Here is an 18,894-nt window from a genome sequence, read left to right on the forward strand (position 1 = left end):
CCTCCACTGGGTCTGACTCTGAGTCACATGTCGATATCGGACGTAGATGAGGATTTTTTATGCCGCGCTTGAATCTAAGTCACAGACCTGAGTAGCCACAGAGTACTCAGAAGACCAATGTTAAACTGATCTGCTGCCGACTCTGTGACATTTTACGTAGATGCTGCGACTTTTTGCGCAGATGCTTGGATTTGCAAAGCTGCAGGTGGGTTTCTCAATACATCTCCCTGCGGCTGCGACATTTGCTTATTTTCGGAAAGCTGCGATAAAATGTTGCAGATGTGACGGGATTAGCGTACAGCTCTGAGTCAGGCCCCGTTGCGATTTTAGATGCACACACACAGTGTACTATGGACGCATTGGGCGTTCCTGGGTGCTGACTGGGAGGTGGCTATTCAGGGGTGTTATGGAGTGTCGCTGCAGGGTTTGCTTACAAAGTCGCTTTATTGATCACAAGGGAGCCATACTCAAATGGCGAATCCTAGCATAGTGCAAGCTTGGATAAGGCGACCGATGGTGTCTAAAGTTGCCCCAACTACGCCAAAGTCTAGAAAACCCTTACTGCGCACGTGCAAACCAATGTATGCGATGGTGTATGCCTTTACACACGACATCGCCATGACTTCATACAGGGTCTGCGGTCCATCTACATTTCAGGGTTGAGACTGCGAGGTGACCTAAAGTGATTGCAAAAAGAGGAGGTGGCATGAGTGTGTTATGGGGGTGTTAAGGGAGTGTCATGGGCATGTTGTGGGAGTGTCATGGGTGTGTCGTGGGCGTGTTATGGGAGTGTCATGGGCATGTTGTGGTAGTGTCATGGGCATGTTGTGGGAGTGTCATGGGCATGTTATGGCAGTGTCATGGGTGTGTTATGGGAGTGACATGGGCGTGTTATGGGAGTTGGCATGTGGGAGTGTCATGGGCATGTTGTGGGAGTGTCATGGGCATGTCATGGGCGTGTTATGGAAGTGTCATGGGCTTGTCATGGGCGTGTTATGGAAGTGTCATGGGCATGTCATGGGCGGGTTATGGAAGTGTCATGGGTGTGTTATGGAAGTGTCATGGGCGTGTTATGGAAGTGTCATGGGCATGTTATGGAAGTGTCATGGGCGTGTCATGGGTGTGTTATGGAAGTGTCATGGGCATGTTATGGAAGTGTCATGGACATGTGGGAGTGTCATGGGTGTGTCTTGGGCATATTATGGGAGTGTCATGAGTGTATTATGGGAGTGTCATGGGTGTGTTATGGGAGTGTCATGAGTGTATTATGGGAGTGTCATGGGCATGTTATGGGAGAGTCATGGGCATGCTATGGGAGTGTCATGGGTGTGTTATGGAAGTGTCATGGGCATGCTATGGGAGTGTCATGGGCGTGTTATGGAAGTGTCATGGGCGTGTTATGGGAGTGTCATGGGCATGTTGTGGGAGTGTCATGGGCATGTTGTGGGAGTGTCATGGGCATGTTGTGGGAGTGTCATGGGCATGTTATGGGCATGTCATGGGCGTGTTATGGAAGTGTCATGTGCTTGTCATGGGCGTGTTATGGAAGTGTCATGGGCGTGTCATGGGCATGTTATGGAAGTGTCATGGGCGTGTCATGGGTGTGTTATGGAAGTGTCATGGGTGTGTTATGGAAGTGTCATGGGCATGTTATGGAAGTGTCATGGGCGTGTCATGGGTGTGTTATGGAAGTGTCATGGGCGTGTTATGGAAGTGTCATGGACAAGTGGGAGTGTCATGGGTGTGTCTTGGGCATATTATGGGTGTGTTATGGGAGTGTCATGGGCATATTATAGGAGTGTCATGAGTGTATTATGGGAGTGTCATGGGTGTGTTATGGGAGTGTCATGAGTGTATTATGGGAGTGTCATGGGCATATTATGGGAGTGTCATGGGCATGTTATGGGAGAGTCATGGGCATGCTATGGGAGTGTCATGGGTGTGTTATGGGAGTGTCATGAGTGTATTATGGGAGTGTCATGGGTGTGTTATGGGAGTGTCATGGGCATGTTATGGAAGTGTCATGTGCTTGTCATGGGCGTGTTATGGAAGTGTCATGGGCGTGTCATGGGCATGTTATGGAAGTGTCATGGGTGTGTTATGGAAGTGTCATGGGTGTGTTATGGAAGTGTCATGGGCATGTTATGGAAGTGTCATGGGCGTGTCATGGGTGTGTTATGGAAGTGTCATGGGCGTGTTATGGAAGTGTCATGGACAAGTGGGAGTGTCATGGGTGTGTCTTGGGCATATTATGGGTGTGTTATGGGAGTGTCATGGGCATATTATAGGAGTGTCATGAGTGTATTATGGGAGTGTCATGGGTGTGTTATGGGAGTGTCATGAGTGTATTATGGGAGTGTCATGGGCATATTATGGGAGTGTCATGGGCATGTTATGGGAGAGTCATGGGCATGCTATGGGAGTGTCATGGGTGTGTTATGGGAGTGTCATGAGTGTATTATGGGAGTGTCATGGGTGTGTTATGGGAGTGTCATGGGCATGTTATGGGAGTGTCATGGGCATGCTATGGGAGTGTCATGGGTGTGTTATGGAAGTGTCATGGGCATGCTATGGGAGTGTCATGGGCATGTTATGGAAGTGTCATGGGCGTGTTATGGGAGTGTCATGGACATGTGGGAGTGTCATGGGCATGCTATGGGAGTGTCATGGGCGTGTTATGGAAGTGTCATGGGCGTGTTATGGGAGTGTCATGGACATGTGGGAGTGTCATGGGTGTGTCTTGGGCATATTATGGGAGTGTCATGAGTGTATTATGGGAGTGTCATGGGTGTGCTATGGGAGTGTCATGAGTGTATTATGGGAGTGTCATGGGCATGTTATGGGAGAGTCATGGGCATGCTATGGAAGTATCATGGGCATGCTATGGGAGTGTCATGGGCGTGTTATGGAAGTGTCATGGGCGTGTCATGGGTGTGTTATGGAAGTGTCATGGGCGTGTTATGGAAGTGTCATGGGCGTGTTATGGAAGTGTCATGGGCATGTTATGGAAGTGTCATGGGTGTGTTATGGAAGTGTCATGGGCGTGTTATGGAAGTGTCATGGACAAGTGGGAGTGTCATGGGTGTGTCTTGGGCATATTATGGGTGTGTTATGGGAGTGTCATGGGCATATTATGGGAGTGTCATGAGTGTATTATGGGAGTGTCATGGGTGTGTTATGGGAGTGTCGTGAGTGTATTATGGGAGTGTCATAGGCACGTTATGGGAGTGTCATGGGCATGTTATGGGAGAGTCATGGGCATGCTATGGGAGTGTCATGGGTGTGTTATGGGAGTGTCATGAGTGTATTATGGGAGTGTCATGGGTGTGTTATGGGAGTGTCATGAGTGTATTATGGGAGTGTCATGGGCATGTTATGGGAGTGTCATGGGCATGCTATGGGAGTGTCATGGGTGTGTTACGGAAGTGTCATGGGCATGCTATGGGAGTGTCATGGGCGTGTTATGGAAGTGTCATGGGTGTGTTATGGGAGTGTCATGGACATGTGGGAGTGTCATGGGCATGCTATGGGAGTGTCATGGGCGTGTTATGGAAATGTCATGGGCGTGTTATGGGAGTGTCATGGACATGTGGGAGTGTCATGGGTGTGTCTTGGGCATATTATGGGAGTGTCATGAGTGTATTATGGGAGTGTCATGGGTGTGTTATGGGAGTGTCATGAGTGTATTATGGGAGTGTCATGGGTATGTTATGGGAGAGTCATGGGCATGCTATGGGAGTGTCATGGGTGTGTTATGGAAGTGTCATGGGCATGCTATGGGAGTGTCATGGGCGTGTTATGGAAGTGTCATGGGAGTGTCATGGGCATGTTGTGGGAGTGTCATGGGTGTGTCGTGGGCGTGTTATGGGAGTGTCATGGGCATGTTGTGGGAGTGTCATGGGCATGTTATGGCAGTGTCATGGGTGTGTTATGGGAGTGTCATGGGCGTGTTATGGGAGTGGGCATGTGGGAGTGTCATGGGCATGTTGTGGAAGTGTCATGGGCGTGTTATGGAAGTGTCATGGGCTTGTCATGGGCGTGTTATGGAAGTGTCATGGGCATGTCATGGGTGTGTTATGGAAGTGTCATGGGTGTGTTATGGAAGTGTCATGGGCGTGTTATGGAAGTGTCATGGGCATGTTATGGAAGTGTCATGGGCGTGTCATGGGTGTGTTATGGAAGTGTCATGGGCGTGTTATGGAAGTGTCATGGACATGTGGGAGTGTCATGGGTGTGTCATGGGCATATTATGGGTGTGTTATGGGAGTGTCATGGGCATATTATGGGAGTGTCATGGGTGTGTTATGGGAGTGTCATGGGTGTGTTATGGGAGTGTCATGAGTGTATTATGGGAGTGTCATGGGCATGTTATGGGAGTGTCATGGGCATGTTATGGGAGAGTCATGGGCATGCTATGGGAGTGTCATGGGTGTGTTATGGGAGTGTCATGAGTGTATTATGGGAGTGTCATGGGTGTGTTATGGGAGTGTCATGGGTGTGTTATGGGAGTGTCATGAGTGTATTATGGGAGTGTCATGGGCATGTTATGGGAGAGTCATGGGCATGCTATGGGAGAGTCATGGGTGTGTTATGGAAGTGTCATGGACGTGTTATGGGAGTGTCATGGACATGTCGGAGTGTCATGGGTGTGTTATGGAAGTGTCATGGGCATGCTTTGGGAGTGTCATGGGCGTGTTATGGAAGTGTCATGGGCGTGTTATGGGAGTGTCATGGGTGTGTTATGGGAGTGTCATGAGTGTATTATGGGAGTGTCATGGGCATGTTATGGGAGAGTCATGGGCATGCTATGGGAGTTTCATGGGTGTGTTATGGAAGTGTCATGGGCATGCTATGGGAGTGTCATGGGCGTGTTATGGAAGTGTCATGGGCGTGTTATGGGAGTGTCATGGACATGTGGGAGTGTCATGGGCATGTTATGGGAGAGTCATGGGCATGCTATGGGAGTGTCATGGGTGTATTATGGGAGTGTCATGAGTGTATTATGGGAGTGTCATGGGCATGTTATGGGAGAGTCATGGGCATGCTATGGGAGTTTCATGGGTGTGTTATGGGAGTGTCATGGACATGTGGGAGTGTCATGGGTGTGTTGTGGGAGTGTCATGGGCATATTATGGGTGTGTTGTGGGAGTGTCATGGGCATGCTATGGAAGTGTCATGGTCGTATTATGGAAGTGTCATGGGCATGCTATGGGAGTGTCATGGGTGTGTTATGGAAGTGTCATGGACGTGTTATGGGAGTGTCATGGACATGTGGGATTGTCATGGGTGTGTCATGGGCATATTATGGGAGTGTCATGAGTGTATTATGGGAGTGTCATGGTCGTGTTATGGAAGTGTCATGGTCGTGTTATGGAAGTGTCATGGGTGTGTTATGGAAGTGTCATGGGCGTGTTATGGGAGTGTTATGGACATGTGGGAGTGTCATGGGTGTGTTGTGGGAGTGTCATGGGCATATTATGGGTGTGTTGTGGAAGTGTCATGGGCGTTTTATGGGAATGTCATGGGCGTGTTATGGGAGTGTCATGGACATATTATGGGTGTTATGGGAGTGTCATGGGCGTGTTATGGGAGTGTCATGGGCATATTATTGGAGTTTCATGGGCGTGTTATGGGAGGGTCATGGGAGTGTCAATAGCATGTTTCAACACACGGCTGTGTTCCATTTCGCAGCACCGCAGTCACAGTGGCCATATTATGAGAAAGTTACGAGGGCGGCCATGCACCAAACACGAGCTGCAGGGAAGTCATTGTTGCTACTGATGGTGCATGGATCGGAACCAGCAGCGCAGTTGAGCATTGCTCACAAATGCAGAGTGGATGTCGCAGGGTTAGCTCAGTCCATGGTACGAAAATACACGAGAGGAACGCTCACACTGACATCTGTATATTTTCACACTTGAAAATCCGTGATAAATCGCAGCTGCGCATGAACTGTGTGCACCTCGCAATCAGGCCTGGAATCATAACTAGACTGTAGTGATGACATCGGAATTCACCATTTATACAGATATTACTGACAGATGATGGCGTCACTGGTGTACTGTACTATAAGGCTATTCTAAAATTAACACTTTGTTCAGCTGCAATTGTAATGAATACTAATAATGGATAATTATATTGCATTTCTAACCATTAAGTAAAAAATAAAACAGATATTACATGGGCAAATCAAATTTATTCGAAATTTTCCCTTTTTTACAGGAGGTCTGTAAATATAGTCAGCAATTTATTCTCACTTTTTCCAAATCAGACCTTTTGGTACTATGGGGCTCATAGAGCGGCATAATGAGCCACCATGTTAGAGGTTTCTTTTTCACGTAGTTACCTCCAAGAGCAACATCGCCAGCGCCCCGATAACAGTGATCATTTCTCCCACTAATCTTAGCTCGTCCATTGGCGTGGTGTAAGACTCCTGAAAACACACACACAGGAACTCTATTGAAATATGATCGGAAACTCTCTGTAAGGACCAATAAAAGTGATGTAAATAACTTCACAGGACACAACATGGGCGTCATTCATTCAGGAATTATTTATCAAAGGGTTAAAAAGCCAGATGACTGGCAAAAATGGGTGTATGCACTTAAGATAGAGCCATGCCCTATGCATCACGCTAGTAATAAATGCTAGCCGTGAGCACATTCTGATGAAATGGTCAGTGAAAAAAATATTTATCTTCAATGGTGAGTAACCCTGATATATTCCTCCAGCTCACCGCGCTTACACTAACTTCCGTATTTACACCCGGTCCAGAAAATGTCCTACCAGGAGGTCCTTTTGTACTAGCAGTGTTATGTCCCGGGGATTTGTTGAGAGGTTCTGCAGAGGTTTGAGAGGTCGGTTAGCACAGCACAAAGACACACAAATCATATACAGCACGTAGACAGCAGCCAGCAACCAGAAATAGGGCCGCCCGAACCTCTCCCACTTCTCGTCGACCAACTCTTTCACCGGGGAAAGGTCGAGAATCCGCCGAGCCTGGGAGAGATAGAGAGAGAGAGAATGGTGACAAGCGGATCTTATATCTATCAGTCTTTTGCTTTTACACTGAAATACTGTCACACATTCTACCATACAAGACTTTCGGTCCGGTGCGATGCTGGCGATGTGCCGTAAGAATGGCGTGGGAACAGGTCATGGAACCCATACATCTGCGATGGATTACCCCAAGTCCCCGTTACGGCCAATACCAGAGTCAGGGAATTGGGGAAATCCAACCAGAAATAAAACCCAGCCACTAAAGAGTTAGAAAAGTACCTCCAGTCTCAGGGCCTGATTCAGACCCGCTCGCAAGCACATTGCGCTCGGAAGAGGGTCAATGGTGGCCCAGTGTGCATGCACAGCGTGCGCAAGCCCCGTAGCGAGTGAGACCTTTACTCGCTCTGCAGCTCGCAGAAACGGGGTGGCTGTCGATGTTGATTGACAGCTCACCCAGTTTTGTTGGGCGGGTAGGGGGGGTGGCTGAACAAACGGAGGCGTTCCCGAAGGAACGCCTGCCGTTTGTGGGCGGCCCTACTGACATCACTCGTGATGTCAGTAGTGGCCTTCCGGCTCTACTAGAGCTTGAAGTCCACTTGGCATTGCGAGTGCTGAGACCCTACCACAAGGGTTTCCTCGCAATGCCGATGGTCGCGATAATCGCGAACTTCGCCAGGCCACACGCACAAGCTGTGGGTGGTCACCCACAGCTGTGCGAGCGGCCTGGAGGCCGGAATTAAAAAATAGGGACGACCTGATTCAGGGCGAGCGCACGCAAATAGCGTGTGCCTCTGAATCAGGAATCAGGCCCTCAGTGCGGCTGAATGAGGTACAGTAGTCACCCTCATAAATAGAAAACATATATGTAAAAAAGATCACAGTCGCAGAGGCTGGGGGTATCGATTAATATACTCAAGTCAATAGTTAGGACAATATATAAAACATTTATTTATAAAACAAGCAAACAAATAGCAGCAATTGAGATAACATATAATCTAAAGTAATACAGTGATGATAGCCTAAAAAGATCTTGTAAATAATTAGCATGTAGTCTTTCAATATAGGATCCCTAGATATGACCAAGTATTGAAAACTTTCTTTTCTCCGAAGGAATAAAGGTGCAGTCTTTTTATTATTTAAAATCACTAGAACGTTAGTGAATAGGTACTGGCCCATGCACTGAGTGGAAAGTATATTGTCATCCAGTTGTTATTACCTGCAGACTCCTGTCCCGTAATGAGGGCGAACGGCCGGTGCTGAAATGTGATTCTCCTTAGTGTCCAGATGGCGATGCCTGAACCCGACCAGCGGGGAGCGACTGTAGCCGATGACTGCAGCTTCTGTGTTTCTGGGGCCTCGTTCTTGGGGTAATGACAGCCCCACTCTGTTTCAGGTACAGCTCCGGCTGTTAGTTAGTGAGGCGGACCCCTTGATTGTCTGCCCGTGATTGCATCAAGCAGTCCCGTCTCGTGTCTGGTCTACCGCGGGACTGTGCAGTGTGAGCGGTCAGTCTGCTCCTCTGAATAGCACCAAACTTGTTACTCCGGCTTGTGAGCAGTGAGTGAGCCAGTAATGCTCAGATGTTGTGGTAGCCGGAGATGATCAGCGAGCAGTCACGGATAGGGGTATTCAATATGGGAGCGAAAACTCTGTTTTTGCGTTAATATCGCACCTATGACGTCATTATCGCAGGTTTTAGTTTTACACCGTATTCAATTTCAAAGACTTTTCGCAGGTTCGAAAAGTCTTTGATAAAAAAACGTGGATAACATTTCACCATGGAATAGGTGTCGAAAAAAAGTGCAGAATTGGGGTTTAGGGGTGCAGGCTTAAAAAAAATGGCCTGCACCCCTGGGAATGCCATTTAAAAAACAACTGTGTCAAAAAAAGTTTTTAAAAAAATAGGGACACCCCAAAAAATTAATAAAAAAATTGGGGTGAAAAAAAAAATGGGAAAAAATTGTTTAACAATAGGGAAATAGGTTCAGGGCTATTCTGCAAGTATGCGGCAGGTGTTTTCTAGAATAGATAAATAGCGGCAGGTGTTTTCTAGAATAGATTTATAGCGGCAGGTGCACAATTGCAGAATTTTTAAAAACTTACTTTAGGAACATCAAAATATGCTAGTACCCATTTTCATGTACCCCAAATTTGATAGGACCACTTAAAAAAACAAACAAAAAAATCCTAAGTGCTCTTCTGCATCACTTCTTCAATGTCGGGAAAAAACACCTGCTGCGGCTATTTAAATCTCCAACTTTCAATTACAGGCTAAAACGGGGGTACCCATAGTGATCCCCCATGTTTTTACAACTTTAGGGGGGTCCTACAATTTTTTTAAGGAAAATTTCATAACTTTACGCAAATCCCACTTCGCAGGCTCCCGTTTTTGTTAGTTTCATATTGAATATGGGGATAAGCGGGCGCGCGCCCGATACTTTATCCCAGGTAAAAGCTCCGATATGAAACGTAAACTTCGACAGAGAAGTTTACGTTTCATATTGAATTCCCCTCGGAGTCTTTAGGTGGCGGGTGGTAGTAGAATAAGCCGTATCCACGGGATCACAGAGGTACATGCAAGACACCTACGCGTTTCAACGTCGCAAGGACATGTTGGAAATCCTCAATTTACCAGTCCCGAACAAAAAAATGATCGGGATGGGCGAGCCAGGGATTTTTAACATGCTGTTTTTTTCCGATCTGCCTACCGATCGCTGATCATCAATGTGATGATTGGTAGAATGGTGATTCGGGAGTAGTCATATGACCCGCATTACTTTCTGGCCTCATAGGGGTGCATAGTAAGTTTTTGGCTACTGGAAGGATTGGCGTGATCAGCAACACATCATGGCCCAACATTGCTCAGGATTTAATTGCCCCCCCTCATGTGATATAAGTGGGAGGAGCCTGTTTACTGCATACGTACAAAAGAATGCCCAATCTAGCAAGTTAAATGGAGCTTTTGAAACAATCAGTAAAGACATAAACGTAAAATATTGTGGATTTAAAAAAAAACAAACTTGAAATCTAATCAAATTGTTACAAAAACAAAAAGAGTTTATGGAGAATACTGTAAGACCCTTATACTAGCGGGGGAGACGTTTCAAGCCCCATAAAGAGGGGAGAAGTGGACAAGTAGAGAAGTTGGCCACATCAGCTTCCAGCTGACATTTATCAAGTACATTCTACAAAATGATAGGTTGCTATGGACAACTTCTCCACTCTTCAGCAGGCTGGATACATCTCCCACACTGTGAGAAGACTTCAGGATACAGGAAGGGCAAATATAGAGATAAGGATTATATCAATATATTTATGAAACAAATGTAATTGTGTACCTCAGCCTTTTTAGAAGTAGCGAGCAGATGGAGAACAGAACATGGAGACCCCCAGGAATCGATCTCAGTCAGGTCATACAGAGTGTAAGATTTTGGACCCATAGAATGTACTGTCTGGATGCCCTTCTTCAGGATATGCTGGAACATCTACAGATGGACGTGAAGGATGAGCACAAGCAAAAATTAAGTCTTCATGTTACTACCTCACTCCTGTCCACTCTCCCACCCGCTTCCTCTCCACTGCTTCACTGACCACCCCCTGACCTCTGCTCTGATCAGCTCCTCTCACTGCCACATCCAGATTTCTTCTGCGCTGACCCTCTGCTCTGATCAGTTCCTCTCATTGCCACATCCAAGATTTCTCTTGTGCTGCCCCTCTGCCCTGATCAGCTTCTCTCACTGCCACCACAGCTTCTCTCATTGCCACATCCAAGATTTCTCCTGCGCTGCCCCTCTGCTCTGATCAGTTCCTCTTACTGCCACATCCAAGATTTCTCCCGTGCTACCGCTCTGCTCTGATCAGTTCCTCTTACTGCCGCATCCAAGATTTCTCCTGCGCTGCCCCTCTGCCCCTCTGCTCTGATCAGTTCCTCTTACTGCCACATCCAAGATTTCTCCCGTGCTGCCCCTCTGCTCTGATCAGCTCCTCTCACTGCCACATCCAAGATTTCTCTTGTGCTGCCCCTCTGCCCTGATCAGCTTCTCTCACTGCCACCACAGCTTCTCTCATTGCCACATCCAAGATTTCTCCTGCGCTGCCCCTCTGCTCTGATCAGTTCCTCTTACTGCCACATCCAAGATTTCTCCCGTGCTGCCCCTCTGCTCTGATCAGTTCCTCTTACTGCCGCATCCAAGATTTCTCCCGTGCTGCCCCTCTGCTCTGATCAGCTCCTCTCACTGCCACATCCAAGATTTCTCCCGTGCTGCCCCTCTGCTCTGATCAGCTCCTCTCACTGCCACATCCAAGATTTCTCTTGTGCTGCCCCTCTGCTCTGGAACTCACTCATCTATAAGCTTTGCTGCCAGCCTCCATACCATCAAATGAGTGCTGAAGACTCACTGCTTCATACAAGCCTAAAAGCCTTCAAGACTCAGTACCTCTGACCAACCTTATACACTCCCTCCCAGCACACCCTCCTGTTTACCCCCTCTCTCATAGATTGCAAGCTCTTACATGGCCCTTTGTTCTCCCCTCCTATTACTATCCAGATCACTAGTATGTACATGTTCCCAGTCTCCATTATTCCCACCGGTGACTGTTATCATACTCCCCAATCATTGCTGGCTTCTACAAGCCTTAAGTGAGCCTTTCTAACCTAGGGGTAAATATACTAAAGTGAGAGTTTTTAGAAGTGAGATTTAAAAGTGATGTTGCCCATGGCAACCAATCCGCTTCTAGCTATTATTTTCTAGAAGGTGCTAGTTAAATATTAAGTAGAATCTGATTGGTTGCTATGGGCAACATCACTTTTAAAACTCACTTCTAAAAATTCTCACTTTAGCAAATTTACCCCCTAGCCCAGTGAATCCCAACCTCGGTCCTCAAGGCACACTAACAGTCCTGGTCTTAGTAATATCCATGATTGTGCACAGATGGTTAAATCAAAATAACTGAGGCACTAATTAAGTCGCCTGTGCTCAAGTATGGCTATCCCTAAAACCTGGACTGTTAGTGTGCCTTGAGGACCGTGGTTGGGAACCCCTGCCTCTACTCTACTACTGCCATTCCCTCCTAATACAAACACTTGCATTAGGCATACATGCCTACTCTCCCGGGAGTCACGGGAGGCTCCCGATTTTTCGGGTAACCCCCCGCACCCCTTGAAGAGTAGGCAAATCTCCCGCTCCCGCCCACTTCCTAGTGAAGTGGGCAGGATGGGGGGATTTTAGGACAAATGTGCGGTTCCATATGCGGGGGGCGGAGCTAAACGACGTGAATCACATCATTTAGCCCCGCACACTCCGTACGGACCCGCGAGGGGGGCTTTCCCGCAAGGGGGGCTGGGCCGAATGCCAGCTGTAGCTCCCGAAAAAGATTAAACAAGAGTCGGCAAGTATGGCATTAGGTATATTATTCAGTTCAGTAATACACGGGGGAAATGTATCAAACTTCTAAAGTGCCCCTAGCAACCAACCAGCTTCCACCTAGCATTTATCAAATACATTCTATAAAATGATAGACAGCAACTGCTATGGGCAACTTCTCCACTTTATCTCTCTCCAAGCTTGATACATCTTAGGGGTCTATTTACTAAGCAGTGTTGGAGACAGAGTGAAAAGTCATAAGAAAGTGATAAGGTGCCAGCCAATCAGCTCCCAACTGTCATTTTTCAAACACAGCCTGTGAGATGACAGTTGGGAGCTGATTGGCAGGCACCTTATCACTTTCTTATCACTTTTCACTCTGTCTCCTAACACTGCTTAGTAAATAGACCCCTGTGTTTGAAAAATGACAGTTAGGAGCTGATTGGCTGGCACATTATCACTTTCTAATCACTTTTCACTCTGTCTCCAAACACTGCTTAGTAAATAGACCCCTCTGTCTCCTAACACTGCTTAGTAAATAGACCCTTTAGCCTTATATTAACTAATGGCCAAATGTTTTTTTGCTTGTTTGTGAAATGTAACTGCGCAGTATTGTCACCAAAAGAGACGTGTAGTAAAAGCTCTCACAGTGACGTTCCCTTCCGCCGCAGCCATCTTGAGCGGTGTGAGCCCCTGGTTATTCTGCATCTTGTCCAGGCGAGGGTAATTCTGCTCCGAGTCTAGAGACAGGAGGAGATCGTACATCTGGCAGGACGCCGACTTATTGGGCTGCAGGGTCAGAATGTGAAGAACAGTGTTTCCTGCAAGTAGGGAGCAGCCGGTCTGAGAATGACAACGCAACTTTCATTGTTGTACGAAGGGCGTAATATTACTTCTCTGTCTCTCACCCCAACAGTCCTGAGCGCGCAGGTTGGCCCCATTCTCCACAAGTATCTTGACAATGTCAACATTTCCCACGCAAGCAGCAAAGCTGAGAATATGTTCCCCTGAAGAATAAAAATGACAATGTATCAATATATTATTGTAGCCGGATAGAATGAGAGGGGTTAGAACCTGAGCATATTCGTTAAAGGTCAACAACAGGAGATGCTAATCAGAGCTCAGCTATTATTCTCCAAGAGACGCCAGCTTCTCAGTCATGGCGTGATCTCTAGACACATCGCTTTATTAGGGGCAAATAAATCTACAGTTTTGACATAAGTTATGAAGACACGGGTACTGATTCAGAGACGTGCGCTAATGCCGCCGCTGCTGCGAATGTGTACGCAGCTGAGAATCACAAATATGCAAATGTCACAGCCACCCGGGAAATGGAATCAGACGCCCACCTGCGGCTTTGCAAACCCAAGCATGTGCGTAAAATGTTGCAGCATCTCTGTACAAAGAGGTGGCACCGGTCGCAGTTCATTAGATTGTCCCAGTCGTGAGTGAGTCTATGGTTGCGTTGAATGGCCGTGGGAACTGAGACGCTGGAGCCATATTTCTTGCAGGGTGTGACACTGACGTGCCACCAAACCGGTCAAGATGCGCTAGTGTAGTGCGGCCGATGCCATCGCATAGGGCACCGCAGGTCAGGGGGCGCTGTTTGGGTCTGTCAAATTTCTGTTTATTATCATTCTCACTTGTAGCTTCCTCTTATTTCATCCCCAGCGTCTCCTGGCCTCTCCTATCTCTTCCCTGGCCCTTCCCCATGAGGCCATGGCCCTATTTTGGGTGCATTATGCCACTGTGAAAAATGAGCCAATGCTCTTTCTGGCACAGGGCACCAAAAAGTCTAGTTACGGCTCTGGTCAGGTTGAAGCGAAATAAATGAAAAGCTACCCGCTGCTCAGAGTGATTTGCACTCAGGGGCTCCTGTGACCTCCTGTGGCCTCTGCGTCTTTACCATTTTATTATTGGATAGTATGTAAATTATTCCATCACTGTACCAAAATAGAAGAGATTTTTAGGCTTCAATGTGAAGAAGCTGCCGGTGGCCCTCGGGGTGGAGACGTCGGCTCCTCTCTGTATCAGCATCTTCACCAGGTTCATGTTTTGGTTGACAGCAGCGATGTGCAGCGCTGTCTGTCCTGTTACAGAGGGGAAGTCAGGGTAACAAGGAGAAAACGAGTGAGTCTGTAGTAAGGGATAAGGCATGGGATATTAACAAGGTCATGGAAAAGCTATAAACAAAGGGGCGTATTTCTTCTCTATGCGAACCCAACACTAAGGCCCTCATTCAGAGCTGGACGCTCTGAGCAGAGCACTCGCTCTGAATGAGGGCCGTCCTCCATAGAAATGGAGCGTCCTCCTGGACGCTCGTATAGCTGTGGGTCACCACCCACAGCACATACGAGCGTGCAGGATGATGGTCGCGATGGTCTTGACCATCGCGACCATCGCCAATGCGACCAGAAGCCTGTGGTCGGGGTTTTCGACCACAAGCCCTGGAGTGATTTTGGCTCTATCAGAGCCAAAATCACTTCCACTGACATCACTAGTGATGTCAGTGGGGCCGGCTTCTGGCGGTAGGCGTTCCCTTGGGAACGCCTCCGTCTGGCAGGCACGCCCCCGGCACGCCCACCAAAGGGGGCGTGCTGTCAATCAACATCGACAGCACGCCCCCTTTGATCAGACACAACGAGCGAAGGAAAGTCCTTCGCTCGTCGCGTCTGGCGCATGCGCACGACGGAGCTCCCTCCGTCGTGCGCATGCGCAGTGCACACCATCGACCCACTTGCGAGCGGACAGTGGCTTGCGAGTGGGTCTGAATGAGGCCCTAAGTTTTCTATATATATATATTATTTTTTTTAAGTTAAACAACTTATTTTGTGTTCTTAGAACTATCTGGGACAGTGTGACTGTGTTCTAATGATCTTAGGGTTACTATGTGCACTAATTAATATGGGATTGAAGGGCTGTATATATCAAAGAAGCGTATTTAACCTAAAATGTATTACTTACAAATTGAACCAGAGCCTGATTAAGGGGAGGGGGGGGAAACAATGCCTTGCCCCCCCCCCCTACCTCCGCAACCCGGACTGGTACACACTGCTACACTGTGCAATCCTGTGCATTTTCTAAGGGGTCTGTCAAGTGGGGGGCGGGCGGGTCCACGAGTGGGAGCAATATACAGACTCTTGTCAGATTCCTGTTGCCGGCATCCAGATTGCCAGAATCCCGAAGGTAAGCAGCGGGGTTAGGGGAAGGTTGGGGTTAGGCACTAGGGGGAGGGGAGGGGTTAGGCACTAGGGGGAGGGTTAGGGGAGGAGTTACGAGTAGGCACTAGGGGGAGGGTTAGGTTTAGGCACTAGGGGCAGGGTTAGGGGTTAGGGTTAGGCATTAGGGGAAGGGTTAGGGGAGGGGTTAGGGTTAGGCACTAGGGGGAGGGTTAGGCACTAGGGGGTGGGGTTAGGCACTAGGGGGAGGGTTAGGGGAGGGCAGGAGTTAGGGTTAGGCATTAGGGGGAGGGTTAGGGGAAGGGAGGTGTTAGGGTTAGGTATTAGGGGAATGGGAGGGGTTAGGCACTAGGGGAGGGTTAGGGGAGGGGTTAGGGTTAGGCATTAGGGGGAGGGGAGGGGTTAGGCACTAGGGGGAGGGTTAGGGGAGGGGTTAGACACTAGGGGGAGGGTTAGGGGAGGGGAGGGGTTAGGGTTAGGCACTAGGGGGAAGGTTAGGTGAGGGGAGGGGTTAGGCACTAAGAGGAGGATTCTGATCACCTGGATCCGAATGCCGGCATACCATACCAAACCCAGCCGGATGACAAGTGGTGGTGATGCTGACCAGAGGGGGAGGGCCCCATGACTTAAATTCCCCGGGCCTCCTGAAGGCTTAATCTGACCCTGACTTGAACAGACTAATGAAGTATTTATAAATGAATTGTTTGAATTAACCTTGGTAGATATCAGAGGTCATGGGGAGGTTGAGCAGAAATGGAGCCTCCGTTAGCAGGATCTTTGCTGCCTCCAGGTTGTCGTACAGAGCTGCCATATGAAGGGCCGTCTCCCCTAAAGCTCCTGGTGGAAGTAAAGGAAGCATAGATACATTATCAGGGCCGTGACTTGACCACATATTACAGAAGATCACTGGTGAGGCCTAAATAACAGGTGTGCTCTTATTTACCTGTATTCATTTTGTCCCATTAATGTTGATGAATGACCAAGAAAAACAACTTTATGCTAAATGAAACTGGTTGTAAATGACACACTAGCTCTCAGTGTAAGGATCTACTGGACGACAGAATGTGCCCTCAGTCACTCAGGGGTCTATTTACTAAGCTTTGTTAGGAGATAAAGTCGACGGAGATAAGGTACCAGCCAATCAGCTCCTAACTGCCATTTTTCAAACTCAGCCTGTGACATGGCAGTTAGGAGCTGACTGGCTGGTACCTTACCTCCGTTCACTTTATCTTAAATCTTAAATGTGTGAATTAATGCTGAGAAGCAAATATGTGTGTTTTACTTACAATAAGTTTAATGTTTCTGAAATAAATGATAAAACAATATGTTAAAACGTGAAAATGGGTGTTTTCCCATTACTTTAGTTTCACTTAAATGTTTTCAAATGCGTTTGGATCAGTTTTTGTGAAAAAAAAACAAACGACTCCAAGCCCTTTAATTGGCATATATTCTCATAAGGCGATAAAACAACGATTTCATGAATAAAGGGATAGATGACTCTCTGTATTTCAGTGTTTTCTGCTGCTTTTAACACTATTCCCCGTCAGAGGCCCTCATTCAGAGCCGTACGCTCTGAGCAGAGCGCACGCTCTGAATGAGGGCCGGGCTCCATTTTCATGGAGCGTCCTCCTGGACGCTCGTATAGCTGTGGGTCACCACCCACAGGCTATACGAGCGTGCTTTGTGATGGCCGCGATGGTCGAGACCATCGCGACCATCGAAATTGCGAGCCGGAGCCTGCGGTTGAGGTTTTCAACCGCAAGCTCCGGAGTGATTTTGGCTCTATCAGAGCCAAAATCACTCCCACTGACATCACTAGTGATGTCAGTGGGCCGGCTTCTGACGGGAGGCGTTCCCGTGGGAACGCCCCCGTCAGGGAGGCACGCCCCCGGCACGCCCACCAAAGGAGGCGTGCTGTCAATCAACATTGACAGCACGCCCCCTTTGATCGGACACAACGAGCGAAGGACTTTCCTTCGCTCGTCGCGTCTGGCGCATGCGCACGACGGAGCTCCCTCCGTCGTGCGCATGCTCAGTCCATAACATCGACCCACTTGCGAGCGGACAGCCGCTCGCGAGTGGGTCTGAATCAGGCCCAGAGTCCTTTGGCCTTTGTACATACAAATCAAGGAGAGAAATAACATTATTTATACTGTAATAGAACGATGAAATCTAGAATGTGGATGACATCGGTTACTGCACCTCTTTTTCCCCAGTTACCGATGCATCGATGTCATGCGTGTTCCCCGCCACGCCTTTGTACGTACCTCTCTGGAAAGGATCACATTTGTCTGATGCTACGATCTCTCTCAGCAGATCCACATTGTTTTCTTTTGCAGCTTTGAGGATGGGCATCTTCTGGATCCTGAAATCCAAAAACATTGACTCTTAGAGCCACTGGAGACAACTTTTACAAATGCTCATTTTGCAGTCAGATGGATCGTACTTCTTTCCCCTACAATAAGTATCTCAAAATATTTCTCAGCTGATTATTGCCCGGGAGTATTTCTATTGCGCAAAAAAGTAGATTTTTCATAGGGATTAATGATCCCTATGGGTGTGCGATGTAGATCAACAGGTATCATGTCAACATGCATCGGATCGACATGAGAATGTGAACGCGGTATACATGTCGGCAAACAGAATACTGACATGCTTAGCATGTCGACACCTGTCAGAATCCCGACTGCCGGCATCCCAAAGATAAGTAGCTGGGTTTGGGGGAGGGTTAGGGGTTAGGCACTAGGGGGAGAGTTAAGATTAGGGGTTAGGGTTAGGTACTAGGGGGGAGGTTAGGGTTAGGCACTATGGGGGGAGTGTTAGGTTTAGAGTGCGGGGAGTGGGAGGTTTTGTTTAGGCACTAGGGGGGGGAGGTTAGGTTTAGGCACTAGGGGGGAGGTTAGGTTTAGGCACTGGGGAGGTAGGGGTAGGAGAAGGGTTAGGATACCTACCGACAGCTGTCGGTATCCTAACCCTGTCAGGATGCCGACATCGGGATTCTGACTGCCAGGATCCGAGTGCCGGCATCCTGAACCCAACCCGTCAACAGTGACCATGTCTACATTCACAATGTCGACACGGATGACATGTCAACATGATAGCATGTCGACATAATGTCTCTGGAAGCCCAGCGGTCACTTCCCTGGTCCTTATGGCTGCAGCAACTCCAGCACGGCTTCCGGCGGTCATGTGACCATCACTTAAGGCACAGACATCTGACATGAGTATTTTCTGCCTAGCCTAAACCCTCCCCCTAGTGGCTAACCCCCTTCTCCCCCTGCAGCCTAGCCTAATCTCCCCCTAGTACCTAACTTTGCCCCCCCCTTCCAGCCTAGCCCTAATCTCCCCCTAGT

General features: G+C 48.2%; 1 protein-coding gene across 2 annotated transcripts in view; it reads right to left on the bottom strand.

Annotated features, from left to right (window-relative positions):
- LOC148477859 (transient receptor potential cation channel subfamily V member 6-like) overlaps positions 1-18,894 on the bottom strand; it is a 62,988-nt gene that overhangs the window by 38,434 nt on the left and 5,660 nt on the right. For both annotated transcript variants that reach the window (XM_088456099.1, XM_088456098.1), the window contains 8 exons: positions 17,809-17,906; positions 16,256-16,378; positions 14,312-14,452; positions 13,271-13,369; positions 13,011-13,183; positions 10,338-10,484; positions 6,787-6,999; positions 6,347-6,433 (listed from right to left, as the gene is read on the bottom strand). In XM_088456099.1, coding sequence (XP_088312225.1) covers positions 6,347-6,433; positions 6,787-6,999; positions 10,338-10,484; positions 13,011-13,183; positions 13,271-13,369; positions 14,312-14,452; positions 16,256-16,378; positions 17,809-17,896 — 1,071 coding nt within the window. In that variant the 5' untranslated portion in view covers positions 17,897-17,906. The remainder of the gene's footprint in view (positions 1-6,346; positions 6,434-6,786; positions 7,000-10,337; positions 10,485-13,010; positions 13,184-13,270; positions 13,370-14,311; positions 14,453-16,255; positions 16,379-17,808; positions 17,907-18,894) is intronic.

This window comes from Taudactylus pleione, unplaced genomic scaffold (genome assembly GCF_031769625.1).
Source record: "Taudactylus pleione unplaced genomic scaffold, aTauple2 ptg000685l, whole genome shotgun sequence".
Lineage (NCBI taxonomy): Eukaryota > Metazoa > Chordata > Amphibia > Anura > Myobatrachidae > Taudactylus > Taudactylus pleione.